Source organism: Balaenoptera musculus, chromosome 2 (assembly GCF_009873245.2).
Source record: "Balaenoptera musculus isolate JJ_BM4_2016_0621 chromosome 2, mBalMus1.pri.v3, whole genome shotgun sequence".
Taxonomy (NCBI): Eukaryota; Metazoa; Chordata; class Mammalia; order Artiodactyla; family Balaenopteridae; genus Balaenoptera; species Balaenoptera musculus.
The window spans coordinates 19,112,817-19,126,172 of record NC_045786.1 but is presented as its reverse complement, the minus strand read 5'-3'; the positions used below and the strand labels follow the sequence as shown (position 1 = coordinate 19,126,172).

Genomic DNA, 13,356 nt, shown 5'->3' with positions numbered 1-13,356 from the left:
TTTGACAGGTAATGGAGTATCTCATAGGTGGAGATGTCAAGTCTCTCCTACACATATACGGTTATTTTGATGAAGAGATGGCTGTGAAATATATTTCTGAAGTGGCATTGGCTCTAGACTATCTTCATAGACATGAAATCATCCACAGGTAAAGACTGACTTTTCTCCAAACTATTACTTAAAGCACAAGTAATCAAATTATGTATTAAATATTTGAGTCTTAAATATTTGCATAACCCCACATATATTGGTTATCTAAAGTTTGGTAGTAACTTGTGTGAGTTTAGAAATTATATCAACTCTTCTTTCATCTCCCTGTGTGTTTTGAATATGTTGCTTTGTCTTCGGGTATCCCATTTTGTGGAGAATATTGAATCTTTTTTCCACTCCTTTAGCTGTACATCATACAAAAGTGCTATATTTTGTAATGCCAGCTGATTTACAGTGTTTTGCTCTTTGCAAAGAAAGGTTAAGTGGCTCTTTTCGATTAAGGCTTAATCTCACCCTCCTTGAAAGAGGTAAATATGATTTTGACCTGGCTTGAGGTTTATTTTACCTAATGAAGTTTATTTATTTTAATAGAATATGTAATGAATAATGCCAAAGATAACCTAGCATTAAATAGTTAACTTTCTTGTAGATTCAGATATACAAAATATAGTTTGCTTTTGAGAGTTGTTTTCTGCACTTTCAAAGCCACCAGTGAGAGAAAATAAGTCGGGTTTGATTGTTCTGTAACTTTCTGGGTTTTTTTCTGGTAATTCTAAAATCAACACTAGCTCTTTTTTAGTTATCTGCTATTTGTTTTTTATATGTGCAGGGATTTGAAACCAGACAATATGCTTATTTCTAATGAAGGTCATATTAAACTAACAGATTTTGGCCTTTCCAAAGTTACTTTGAATAGAGGTAAGAAACACAGCAAGTAAGTACCTTTTAAAAAATCCAACACATTTTAGACACTACATTTCATTAACTTATACTGTTTTCTTTGTTAGTTTATAATGAATAAAATTTGATGATTATTTTTTTCTGCAATAGGCTAAAAAAGTATACTGGTATTTTCATTCAATTAAAGATGAAAACGGATTAACTCTTATATCCTCAAAGGTCCTTGAAGATCTTTGGATCTTCAAAGAGGAAATGACAGTTTCTGTTCTTCCAAATTTTTATCCCTACTGAAACTGGTGCTGACCAGTTAAACATCAGTAAAATGACTAAAATAACTACAACATGATAGACAACTAATGCCTAAAGAAATTATTCAAATATACATGACCACCACCTTGATAAACAGGGGGCAGAGAAAATAAACACAGAATTCACAAATACATATATATGGGAGTATGTTAATTTCACTACTCGTAGCACTAGAAATGCTTATTTAAAAAAGTAATAAATGAATCATTTCACACTATTAAGCTAGCCAAAAGAAAAAAAGGAGAGCTGAAGATCCAGTGTTAATGAGACTGCAGAGAGCACAGGAAGTTTTCCTAGGGACATTGTAAATAAGCATAGTTCTTTCCAAAGGAAATTGACCAGTATGATTTAAGAAACAAAGCTTTTAATTCTTTTCAACCTAGTGACTTGTGTCTTGGAATTTATTCTAAGGAAATGGTTCAAAAGAATAATATATATGAATAAAGTTGTTTGTAGCAGCATTGTTTCTAACAGGGAGAAACTAGAAACTACTTAAGTTTATTATAGAAACATGGAGAAATGACAGCTTCCTGACTTGGTAGCATGTTGTATTATCTACCAAAATGGCAGAGTATGGAAATAAATGAGCAGTAGAACCAAAGATTGGGTTATAAATTATTAACCATGGGATTATAAATATTTGAAAGTAAATAGAGAGCTACAATTCTTTATTTGCAAGTACAAATTTTGAAGCATTTTGAAGACCCAAAGGTTTTTCATATGCTTGGTAAAATGTGACCTGAGTTGATGTGGACCATTTATAGTTTTTATTAATCCTACCTCACGTGACTACCCATACTTTTCATAGCAGAAATAATAAGTACAGATTGTAGATGAAAAGCACTAGGGATGTTCCATACTATACAGTATATTAATCACTTATTTTTCTAAAATCTAAACATTTTTTAATAAGGCAAATCTAACTCCTCAGTTTCAGAAAAGATATTGGGAAAAATTACAAATGAGAAAAATTTTGTATTTTTTTTCCTTTTTTTCTTTTTCTTTTTTTTTTTTTTTTTGTCTGCGCTGTGCGCCATGAAGGATTGTAGCTCCCCTACCAGGGATCAAACCCGTGCGCCCAGCATTGGGAGCTTGGAGTCTTAACCACTGGATCGCCAGGGAAGTCCCAGAAAAATTTTGTATTAGGGTGATATTGCTGATGAATTTAAATTATTTTTGTATTATAATATTAATATTTTTTATTTTTATTTTTTCATATCTCATGGTTTAGCTTAAAGATGGCTCCCAAACATTGTGAATTTAGGTTAATATAAATAATTCTATGAAAAACATCTTGGGGGCTTCCCTGGTGGTGCAGCGGTTGGGAATCCGCCTGCCAATGCAGGGGACATGGGGTTTGTGCCCCGGTCCGGGAGGATCCCGCGTGCCGCGGAGCAACTAGGCCTGTGAGCCACGGCTGCTGAGCCTGCGCGTCTGGAGCCTGTGCTCCGCAACAGGAGAGGCCGCGATAATGAGAGGCCCGCGCACCGCGATGAGGAGTGGCCCCCGCTTGCCACGACTAGAGAAAGACCTTGCACAGAAACGAAGACCCAACACAGCCATAAATAGATAAATAAATAAATAAATAAAAACAAAACAAAAAACAAACATCTTGGAGCATACAGGTTTTTCTGATTTGGTTTCTTTCTTTTCCTTTTTTTTTTTGGATTGTGATTTTAAAAAACTCATAAGGTAAAATTTACCATCTTAACCATTTTTAAGTGTGTACTTTAGTAATATTGACTCTAGTCACATTGTTGTGCAACAGATCTCTACAACTTTTTCATCTTGTAAAACTGAAACTCAGTACCCCATTTTCCCCTCCCCGCAGCCCTGGCAGCCACAGTTCTACTTTCTGTATGAGTTTGATTACTTTAGATACCTCATATAAGTAGAATCATACAGTACTTGTCTTTTTGTGACTGACTTATTTCACTTAGCATAGTGTCCTCAAGTTCATCCATATTGTAGCATGTGACAGGATTTCTTTCTTTCTTAAGGCCAAATTTTATACACACACACACAGATATACATATGCGTGCCGTGTTTTCTTTATCCATTCACCTGTCGATAGGTATTTGGGTTGCTTCTACCTCTTCGCCATTGAGAATGATGCTGCAATGAACATGAGTATGTAAATAAGTCTTAAACACCCTGCTTTCAATTCTTTTGGGTGTATACCCAGCAGTGGAATTGCTGGGTCATATAGATCAAATTTTATTTTTAATTTTTTGAGGAACCTCCACTGTGTTTTTCATAGTGGCTGCACAGTTTTACATTTTACAATTTACCAGCAATGCACAAGGGTTCCAATTTCTCCACATTCTTTCCAAATCTTTTTATTTTCTGTTTTTTGATAGTGGCCATCCTAATGGGTGTAAGGTAATATTTCATTGTAGTTTTGATTTGCATTTTTCTATTCGTTACTAATGTTGAGCATCTTTTCATAAGCATGTTGGCCATTTGTATATCTTCTTTAGAGAAATGGCTATCCAAGACTTTTGTTCACAATTTAATTAGATTACTTGGGGTTTTTTGTTATTGAGTTGTAGTTGTTTCTATATTCTGTATATGAACCCCTTATCAGATAAATAATTTACAGATATTTTCTCCCATTCTGTAGGTTGTATTTTCAGTCTGTTGATTGTTTCCTTTGATGTGCAGAAGTTTTGAAGTTTGATATAGTCCCATTTGTTATTTTTGCCTTTTTCCTGTGCTTTTAAAGTCATAACCAAGAAATCATTGCCATAATATTTTTTAACTTGTTTAATTTGTAAAATATTTTTAAAGAAGATTATTGTCATTTTTATTGTTTCATCAAAGTGAGGTATAAATGAAATTCATTAAGTTCAAACTTTCAGCCTACCTTTTAAAGTCTTACACCACATACAAAGCATTACACTTCTCTTACTACTTTTGATAGCTAAAGAAAATAGTAAAATATTACGTGTGAGTGCTGAATGTTCTATTTTACAATGTTACACATTGAAACCTGATAAAAATCTGCATCATTTTCTATCTTGCCCTATACTTACATAGTTAGCTCACATGAGGGGCCCACAATTTATATTAATTCCTTAAATAGATTCTGTTTTTGAAATTTATTTTATATTCTTAATATTTTGATTCCTTTCTTAGCGTTTTTTACAACCTCCTTTTCTTTTTTTTTTTAAATAAATTTATTTATTTATTTATTTATTTTTGCCTGTGTTGGATCTTCATTGCTCCGCGCAGGCTTTCTCTAGTTGCGGCGAGTGGGGGATACTCTTTGTTGCAGTGCGCAGGCTTCTCACTGCGGTGGCCTCTCTTGTTGCGGAGCACGGGCCCCAGGCACGTGGGCTTCAGCAATTGTGGCACACGGGCTCTAGATCGCAGGCTCAGCAGTTGTGGCGCACGGGCCCAGCCGCTCCGCGGCATGTGGGATCCTCCCGGACCAGGGCTCGAACCCATGTCCCCTGCGTTGGCAGGCAGACTCCCAACCACTGCACCACCAGGGAAGCCCTATTTGTAGTTTTTTAAGGAACCTCCATACTGTTCTCCATAGTGGCTGTATCAATTTACTTGCCCACCAACAGTGCAAGAGGGTTCACTTTTCTCCACACCCTCTCTAGCATTTATTGTTTGTAGATTTTTTGATGATGGCCATTCTGACCGGTGTGAGGTGATACCTCATTGTAGTTTTGTTTTGCATTTCTCTAATGATTAGTGATGTTGAGCATCTTTTCATGTGTCTGTTGGCAATCTGTATATCTTCTTTGGAGAAATGTCTATTTAAGTCTTCTGCCCATTTTTGGATTGAGTTGTTTCTTGTTTTGATACTGAGCTGCATGAGCTGCTTGTATATTTTGGAGAGTAATCCTTTGTCAGTTGCTTCGTTTGCAAATATTTTCTCCCATTCTGAGGGTTGTCTTTTCGTCTTTTTTATGGTTTCCTTTGCTGTGCAAAAGCTTTTAAGTTTTATTAGGTCCCATTTGTTTATTTTTGTTTTTATTTGCATTTCTCTAGGAGGTGGGTCAAAAAGGATCTTGCTGTGATTTATGTCATAGAGTGTTCTGCCTATGGTTTCCTCTAAGAGTTTTAGAGTGTCTGGCCTTACATTTAGTTCTTTAATCCATTTTGAGTTTATTTTTGTGTATGGTGTTAGGGAGTGTTCTAATTTCATTCTTTTACATGTAGCTGTCCAGTTTTCCCAGCACCACTTATTGAAGAGGCTGTCTTTTCGCCATTGTATGGTCTTGCCTCCTTTATCAAAGATAAGGTGACCATATGTGTGTGGGTTTATCTCTGGACTTTCTATCCTGTACCATTGATCTATATTTCTGTTTTTGTGCCAGGACCATACTGTCTTGATTACTGTAGCTTTGTAGTATAGTCTGAAGTCAGGGAGGCTGATTCCTCCAGCTATGTTTTTCTTTCTCAAGATTTACTTGACTATTCAGGGTCTTTTGTGTTTCCATACAAATTGTGAAATTTTTTGTTCTAGTTCTGTGAAAAATGGGTGGGCAGATTCTTAACCACCACGCCACAAGGAAAGTCCCCTCAGCCTCCTTTTCTAATACTTTATTACCAAGAATTATTTTTTTGCCAGTTAGATATCACTCTTGTATTTATCTTTTTTTAATTGATTAATTTATTTTTACCTTTTGACCCCCTTCATCCATTTCTCCCACCCCCTACCCTACCTCTGGCAACCACCAATCAATTCTCTGTATCCCTGAGCTTGGTTTTTTGTTTTGTTTTGTTTTTTATATTCTGTATATAGAGAGAACATATGGTGTTTGTATTTCTCTGTCTGCTTAGTCGTACATGTTTACCGTATGGCGTGATGGCTTTCCTAGCTCTATTTGTCTTGCACAAGCCAACTTTACAGATAATGTTAATAATGTGGAAAGTGAGGCAAAGTTCAGAACAAATAAGTATTGACTTAGTCAATGACAGTTGAAGTTTTTGAAGAATATCATATACTTTTCTTTCCATACATAGATATCAATATGATGGATATTCTTACAACACCATCTATGGCTAAACCTAGGCAAGGTTATTATTCAAGAACCCCTGGACAAGTATTATCTCTCATCAGCTCTTTGGGATTTGTAAGTACTTGATAAGAAAAAACTCATATAATATGCCCTTTCATGATTGCCATTTAAATGAATTAAAATATCAAGCATGTTGAATTACTTCAACATTTTATCTACTTAGGTGTATAACAGTCTATGCATTTAGGCGGTGTTTTTGTGAAGGTGTTTTTGTGAACAGATCATAGCATTTGTTTTTCTCTTTCTCTTTTTAATAGCACACACCAGTTGCAGAAGAAAGTCAAGATTCTGCAAATATTCTTTCAACCCATGTATCTGAAACATCACAGCTTTCTCAAGGACTAACTTGTCCTATGTCTATAGATCAAAAGGACATTACTCCTTATTCTAGCAAACTACTAAAATCATGTGAGTATAAAAGAAAAGGTAGTTTATTCCATTAAATGTGTCTTTTGAGGAACAAAGTATTTTGGAATATTCAAATATTCAAACGCTCTGTGGTATTCCTCTATTTCATCATGTAAATGCCATTTCTGACAGGGGTTGTTGCAGATCTTTAAATCAGCAGAATAAAATGTCAAGTTAATTCTTCAATTAGCTATAACATTGTAATGATCATTGGGTGACTATTACTGTACTGAGTCTATGGAAGTCTTATATGGAGAAGATGTAGTACTTGTACTATTCTGTGCCTTTATAAAATTATTTCCAAAAGATTCTGAAATAAAATAGTTGAAGTAAAAGTATGTTTTTTAATTATTACACAATAAAAGACAAAAGTCAAGTAGTAAAGGAGGCAAGTGGGACATTTGTATAGCACTTAACCTCACCCTCTATAACTTATCAACAGTGGACAATTTAATTGTCTGCATGCATGTTCATCATCTTGGGAATGTGAATAATGATGCTTTGAAGGGTAATTAGTGTTGTTTTTTTCATAGATTTTACCTTGTTTTGAATTTGGTCCTCAAATCTGTACATATCTTGGATGGATGGATAGACTGATAGATAGATAGAAAGAATTGCCTCCTTTTTACAAATGAGAAAATTAATATTTGAAAACTTTCAGTTACATACTAGTAAGTGGGTCAATTAATTCCTGACTGCAAATATAGTTTTCTGTCCACTGACCCTTTCCTCTTGTTTCTTGAAACACTTCTGTGAACATCAAAATAGCTGAAATATATATATAACTTTGATAAACAGAAAACTGTTAGGGAGTTCCCTGGTGGTCCTGGTTAGGACTCGGCACTTTCACTGCTGTGGCCCGGGCTCAATCCCTGGTCAGGGAATTAAGATCCTGCAAGCCGCGTGGTGTGGCTGGGAAAAGAAAAACAAAACAGAAAACTGTTAAAATATAGGATATGCAGATGTGATTTATAGCCTTGTTCTTAAGGGAAATGATTGCATCTCCCTCAGCCATTTTTTAATCTGATCAGAACGTGGTAGGCACTGTGCTGGTCACATGAGTGAATATGAAGATGAATATGAGAGGTCCTTGCCTCCGGAGAACCTGTAATTTCGCGGTGATTGTAGGTATAAAGGGATAATAATAACAGTCCTATAAAATAAATGCCACAGGAAGAATACTATGATTCAACACAAAAAGTGATCATTGCTAACTGGAAAAACCAAGAATGGTTCTAAATAAAGATATAGGAACAGCCAAGCAGGACCTAAAAAGAGAAATAGGATCTTAATAGCTCCAAGTATATTGGAAAAGGGCATTTCAGATAGAGGCATGAGCAAAGGTATGGACACATGGAAGTATCTTCCATCTTCAGATAACAGGACAACATGTGAGAATGGGAAGCACGTGCAAAGAAAAAGGAAGTTTAGCAGGTAGATGTGGAAGGTACATGGGGAAGGATCAAGTGTTGTTACAGAGAGCCTGGAATGTAAGCTGTAGAAAAAGGGGAGCCACCAAAAGTTCCAAAGCAGGGAATGGTCTGATCATATCAGTGATCCAGAAGGAGCTCAGTAGCAAATATACAGTGTGCAGACGCATTAGATCAGACACAAGTTCCCATGTTGCTGGGGAAAGGCAGCTGAGCAGTTTACTCAGATGTCAAAGTCAGTGTCCAGTGAGTCTCAGGAATCCCATTGAGAGGATTTATGTGCCAAAGAGAAAGTTGTTTTAGATGGACTTTCAAATCTCCTTCCAGTTTTAAAATTCTAAGGTTTATTAGATCAAAAAAATTATAGCAAACTAAGAATTTACTTGGGATTAAAGTCATGTTCACCCTTTTCAGGAAAGAGAAAACAAGATATACATATCTTTTTATATACATATAAAATCTTTATATGCATGTATTGTGATCTTTAGTAAAAGCATGATTATCTATTGTGTCTCATTTTAAGTTCAGGGCAACAATTTTTATTTTTTTATTTTTTAAAATTTATTATTATTTTTTGGCTGCATCGGGTCTTCATTGCTGCGCGCGGTCTTTCTCTAGTTGCAGCGAGTGGGGCCTACTCTTCGTTGCAGTGTGCGGGCTTCTCATTGCGGTGGCTTCTCTTGCTGCAGAGCACAGGCTCTAGGCACGCGGGCTTCAGTATTTGCTGCACACGGGCTCAGTAGTTGTGCATGCACAGACTTAGTTGCTCTGCGGCATGTGGGATCTTCCCAGACCAGGGCTCGAACCCGTGTCCCCTGCATTGGCAGGCAGATTCTTAACCACTGTGCCACCAGGGAAGTCCCAGAGCAACAATTTTTAGCATCGTTATTTGTATATAAGATACAGGAACTTGTATCATATAGATGGTGCTGCTTTCTTGCACTGGCTCACTCTTAGAGACAAATCACTATTATTTGTTTTACCCAGTAGTGTAAAAAAGTCTCTATGGATGTATATAATTCCACACTTGTAAGCATGTAAACCTCAACATTAAAATAAAGCCATAGTTTTAATTAAATACAAATTGAATCGAGTAAACATAGTCCCATTCCAGCCTCCTATCACACCTGGATATAGCACATCAATAATGGTCCTTCATCAAGAAAAGTTTCAAGTTGGATAATGGTTATTCAAAATGGATTTCCTCCTAATTATGTAAATTCGCTCCCTTGTCCTGATTTCTACTTTATGAATATTGAGAGTTTTGCTTTGTTTTTTAACTTTCAGAACAGTACTTGTATGCCAAAACCACCCAAAGCCATCCTTATGGATGATATAATGTTTACATGGAAATAGTTCTGATATGAACAACTTAATACTTTTTCTAATTATCTGTAAAGATTCAGGATCAGCAGGAAAGTAGGAAAGATGTGACATAAGCTTCAATGTTTTCTCTTTCCCACAGGTCTTGAAACCGTTGCCTCCCACCCCGGGATGCCTGTGAAGTGTCTAACTTCCCATCTCCTCCAGTCTAGGAAAAGGTTGGCGACATCCAGCACCAGCAGTCAATCCCACACCTTCATGTCCAGTGTGGAATCCGAGTGCCACAGCAGTCCCAGATGGGAAAAGGATTGCCAGGTCAGAGTGACATTCACTTTACCCAAAACCAACTATGTGTGTCAAATTAATGATAGAAATGCTATGTACCTTTTCATACAAATTCTGTAAGGAAATGAAATGGTTACATGAATGGCAGTCAAGGTATTCTTCATTTTCCTCTATATTCTGTCAAATTCTCTTGAAATATTTCATTTCTCATTCAAATGTGAAATTATTCTTGCTCAGTATATGAGATTACAATTTTTTTATTTTTGCAGTATATTAATAGTAAATGTTTGCATTCTAGGCATCTAGATGGACTTCTTTTTTTAAATTCCCTACCCTCACACAGACCTTAGATTGTTGAGTTTTTTTAACCTGTCTTATTTTAAACTTATACTACCTCCTTCTTTACTGTTTTCTGCCAGTTTCTCATTTAATGGAATGGTAACTCTTTTGGATCAGAAATAACTTTTAGACCACAAAGGTAATGTAGGTGTGTCTTTGAAAGTATCTATTCTAAGGAGATTGCTTACCAAGTGAATAAATTTACTGAAAGTTATCTTACTTAATTTATATATTCTGTTTCGGACTTTTTAAAGCTATTAAAGCTGAGGGGAACTAAAAATATAATAAAGTTTCCTTTATAGAATGCTGACAAAATAATGTTAGCTTAGAATAATGTTAATACACAAAGAGTAAACCTTCCATTTGATAAAATAAATTGGACTGTATTTGCTCCTTATTCTCAGTAGCATGATTTTCTTCATTATTGTTGGATATGTGTATTTTAGGAGTAAGGTCAAATTATTTTTTAGTTAAGGCAGGGTTTCTCAATCTTTTTTCCTTCTCTCCTTATTGATTGCCCTCTAGGTAATAAATGCTTCAGGAAAAGCCAGATTTCCATTCTATTATTTTACCTCTTTTCTATTCAAGAAAGCATGTTATATAATATTTCAAACTGTACATAGCTTAACCTTGTTCCTCCCTCGTCTGCATCCCTAAGGAATGCAATGATTGGGTTACAGTAGAGCCTCTCAGGTTAGGTCAGAGGAGTGACAATGGACCACAGGGGACTGCTGATAAACTGTGCTAATCCCCAAATGCATCATTTTCTGTGCTTCCAGAGCAGTGAGTTGTACTTTAGGAATTGTCTTTTTGTTCATGACTAACTGCTCCTTACTATTACTAAGTAAGTTAATAAAGTTCGATTTTTCACATATCAGAAATATGCACTATTAGGGTTTATTGAAGATTCACTCTAATTGAGTAATCTTGTAAAAATCCTGATTACCATATGCCAGTTTGCAAGATTATGTCCAAAATTCTGATCACATAAGGGCACCTGCAGAGTTGGAATTCAAATAGTCTTCAGGAAGAGCACTTTGTTATCAACGCATCATCAGTTTATATTGTTGACAATGGATATTAACTCCTGTTATTTTGGGTTTTTAATTACAAATTGCTGTTAGTTTAGCTTCATCTTGTCAGCTTGGTTTTATTATACTTGTATGAAGTGATACATGTTTACATTAACAATATTTTTAGCCTGTAATTTTCCATTAACTGTATTTCATGCCCTGTGATTGAAATACAAAACAATCATCCCTTTTGCACAGCAGATATATACATAATGTAGCCTTACCCTCAGTTTTGCCTGAATATATTCCTATTAATTTGTCCTATTTAAATAACATGTAATACACCATCAAATACATATTATAGAATAGTTGGTTTAAATTTTATACCAGTGTTTCACTCAAAATAATGTATATAAATGTATACTATAATTGTTTATATTGCTTTCTAATTCTCCATTATCATTGTTCTGTTTTTCCACGGGAATGTGGAAAGAGCTACCCATCGTAGCTTATGGGGTCAGTTATCCCACTTAAGTGGGCAGAGGTTTAAAAGGTTAAAGATTCTCAGCTTTACATAATTTTTTTAACCGTTTTTCCCTCCCTCTTAGGAAAGTGACAACGCAGTGGGCTCTACAATGATGAGTTGTAATACAGTCGAAAAGCCTTTATGTACAAAATCTACAAATGCCATGGAGACCAAAAGTTTCAATAAAAGGGATCTTGAGTTAGCCGTTTCTCCCATTCATAACAGCAGTGCTGATCCTGCCACTGGAAACTCTTGTGGAAACCTTGCTGGAAAATGTTCTTCTGGGGAAGCTTCTTGGGAAGCAAGAGAGCTGGATGTAAATAATATTCATCTGGCTGCTGACACAAGCCAGTCTGGTTACCATCAGTCACATCAATGTGCTGTGGATTCCAGTGGGGTGACTGAAGAACACCTTGGGAAAAGAAGTTGTAAAAGAAGTTTTGAGTTAGTTGACTCCAGTCCTTGTCAGGAAATTATACAGAATAAAAAAAATTGTATCGAGTATAAGAGTAGTAATGAAATGAGAGATGGTTATGCCAATCAAAGGACAGGCTTAACAGCTGAAGTCCAGGACCTTAAGCTGTCGGTATACAGAGATCAGCAAAATGACGGTGCTAATAAGGAGAACATGGGCAATTCTTTCATTGATAAACAACAAACCCCAGAAAAATCACCTGTCCCAATGATAGCAAAAAACCTTATGTGTGAACTGGATGACGACTGTGACAAGAGTAGTAAGAAAGACTACTTAAGTTCTAGTTTCCTGTGTTCCGATGATGATAGAACTCCTAAAAGTATTCGCATGGACTCTGATTCATCTTTTCCTGGAATTTCCATCATGGAAAGTCCATTAGGAAGGCAGTCCTTAGATCCAGATAAAAGCATCAAAGAATCCTCTTTGGAAGAATCAAATATTGAAGACCTACTTCCTGCATCCCCCAGCTGCCAAGAAGGCACCTTGCCGAGAGGTGATGAGAGTCCTGCCGTCCAAGACAGCAACCGAAAAATGTTAGCTCCTTCTTTGGAGGCCTTGAAAACATTAACCTCTAAAAGAAATGCTGTGGCTTTTCGGAGTTTTAACAGTCATATTAATGCATCCAATAGCTCAGAACCATCCAAAATGAGCATTACTTCTTTAGATGTGATGGATATTTCATGTGCCTGTAGTGGTTCATATCCCATGGCTATAACCCCTACTCAAAAAGAAAGATCCTACATGCCATATCAGGTAAGTGATCACTTGCTAATGTTTTGTCCTTTAGATTTTAGAAAAATAAACTATTAAGGCCAGATACTTGCCTGTCAGCTAGACTATATAATATTAATCATATAGTTTTGTTTTGCTTGTTGGGAATCTATGGCTCCTTGGAGGTTTTAGTACAGAAAGGTAAAGCAGGTAGCAATGTTTATCATTCTTAACTCCAATGCCTCCTTCATTTGTATTGTTCTGTATACTTTCACATATTTACATATCACATGTTTACATATTTACAATCACATATTTTCACTTGATCACAGCAACTCTGAGATACAAAATTAAAGTCCATCTACCTTACTGCCTTTTAAGGACATATTTAGATGATCTCTTTCCTTTATAGAAGAAAGTTGAAAAATAGATATTTCAAATCTTTTTTTTTTTCCTAAACCTTTATCTTTTTAAACCCAAAGTTTCATTTTTTCCTTCCTTCGGAGAGACATCATAATACAGAAAGTGTAAACCTCGACTGTAGGGTTACAAGACTTGAGCTTTCTATTTAGAACTTACTGAGTGACTTAGAAGTCCTTATCTTCAA

At 35.8% G+C, this 13,356-nt stretch overlaps 1 protein-coding gene across 2 annotated transcripts in view; it reads left to right on the top strand.

Annotated features, from left to right (window-relative positions):
- The window catches only part of MASTL (microtubule associated serine/threonine kinase like), a 32,966-nt gene that overhangs the window by 8,753 nt on the left and 10,857 nt on the right, over nucleotides 1-13,356 (top strand). For both annotated transcript variants that reach the window (XM_036842946.1, XM_036842945.1), the window contains exons 3-8: nucleotides 9-148; nucleotides 821-909; nucleotides 6,184-6,293; nucleotides 6,497-6,647; nucleotides 9,543-9,715; nucleotides 11,646-12,791. In XM_036842946.1, the coding sequence (XP_036698841.1) occupies nucleotides 9-148; nucleotides 821-909; nucleotides 6,184-6,293; nucleotides 6,497-6,647; nucleotides 9,543-9,715; nucleotides 11,646-12,791 (1,809 nt within the window). The remainder of the gene's footprint in view (nucleotides 1-8; nucleotides 149-820; nucleotides 910-6,183; nucleotides 6,294-6,496; nucleotides 6,648-9,542; nucleotides 9,716-11,645; nucleotides 12,792-13,356) is intronic.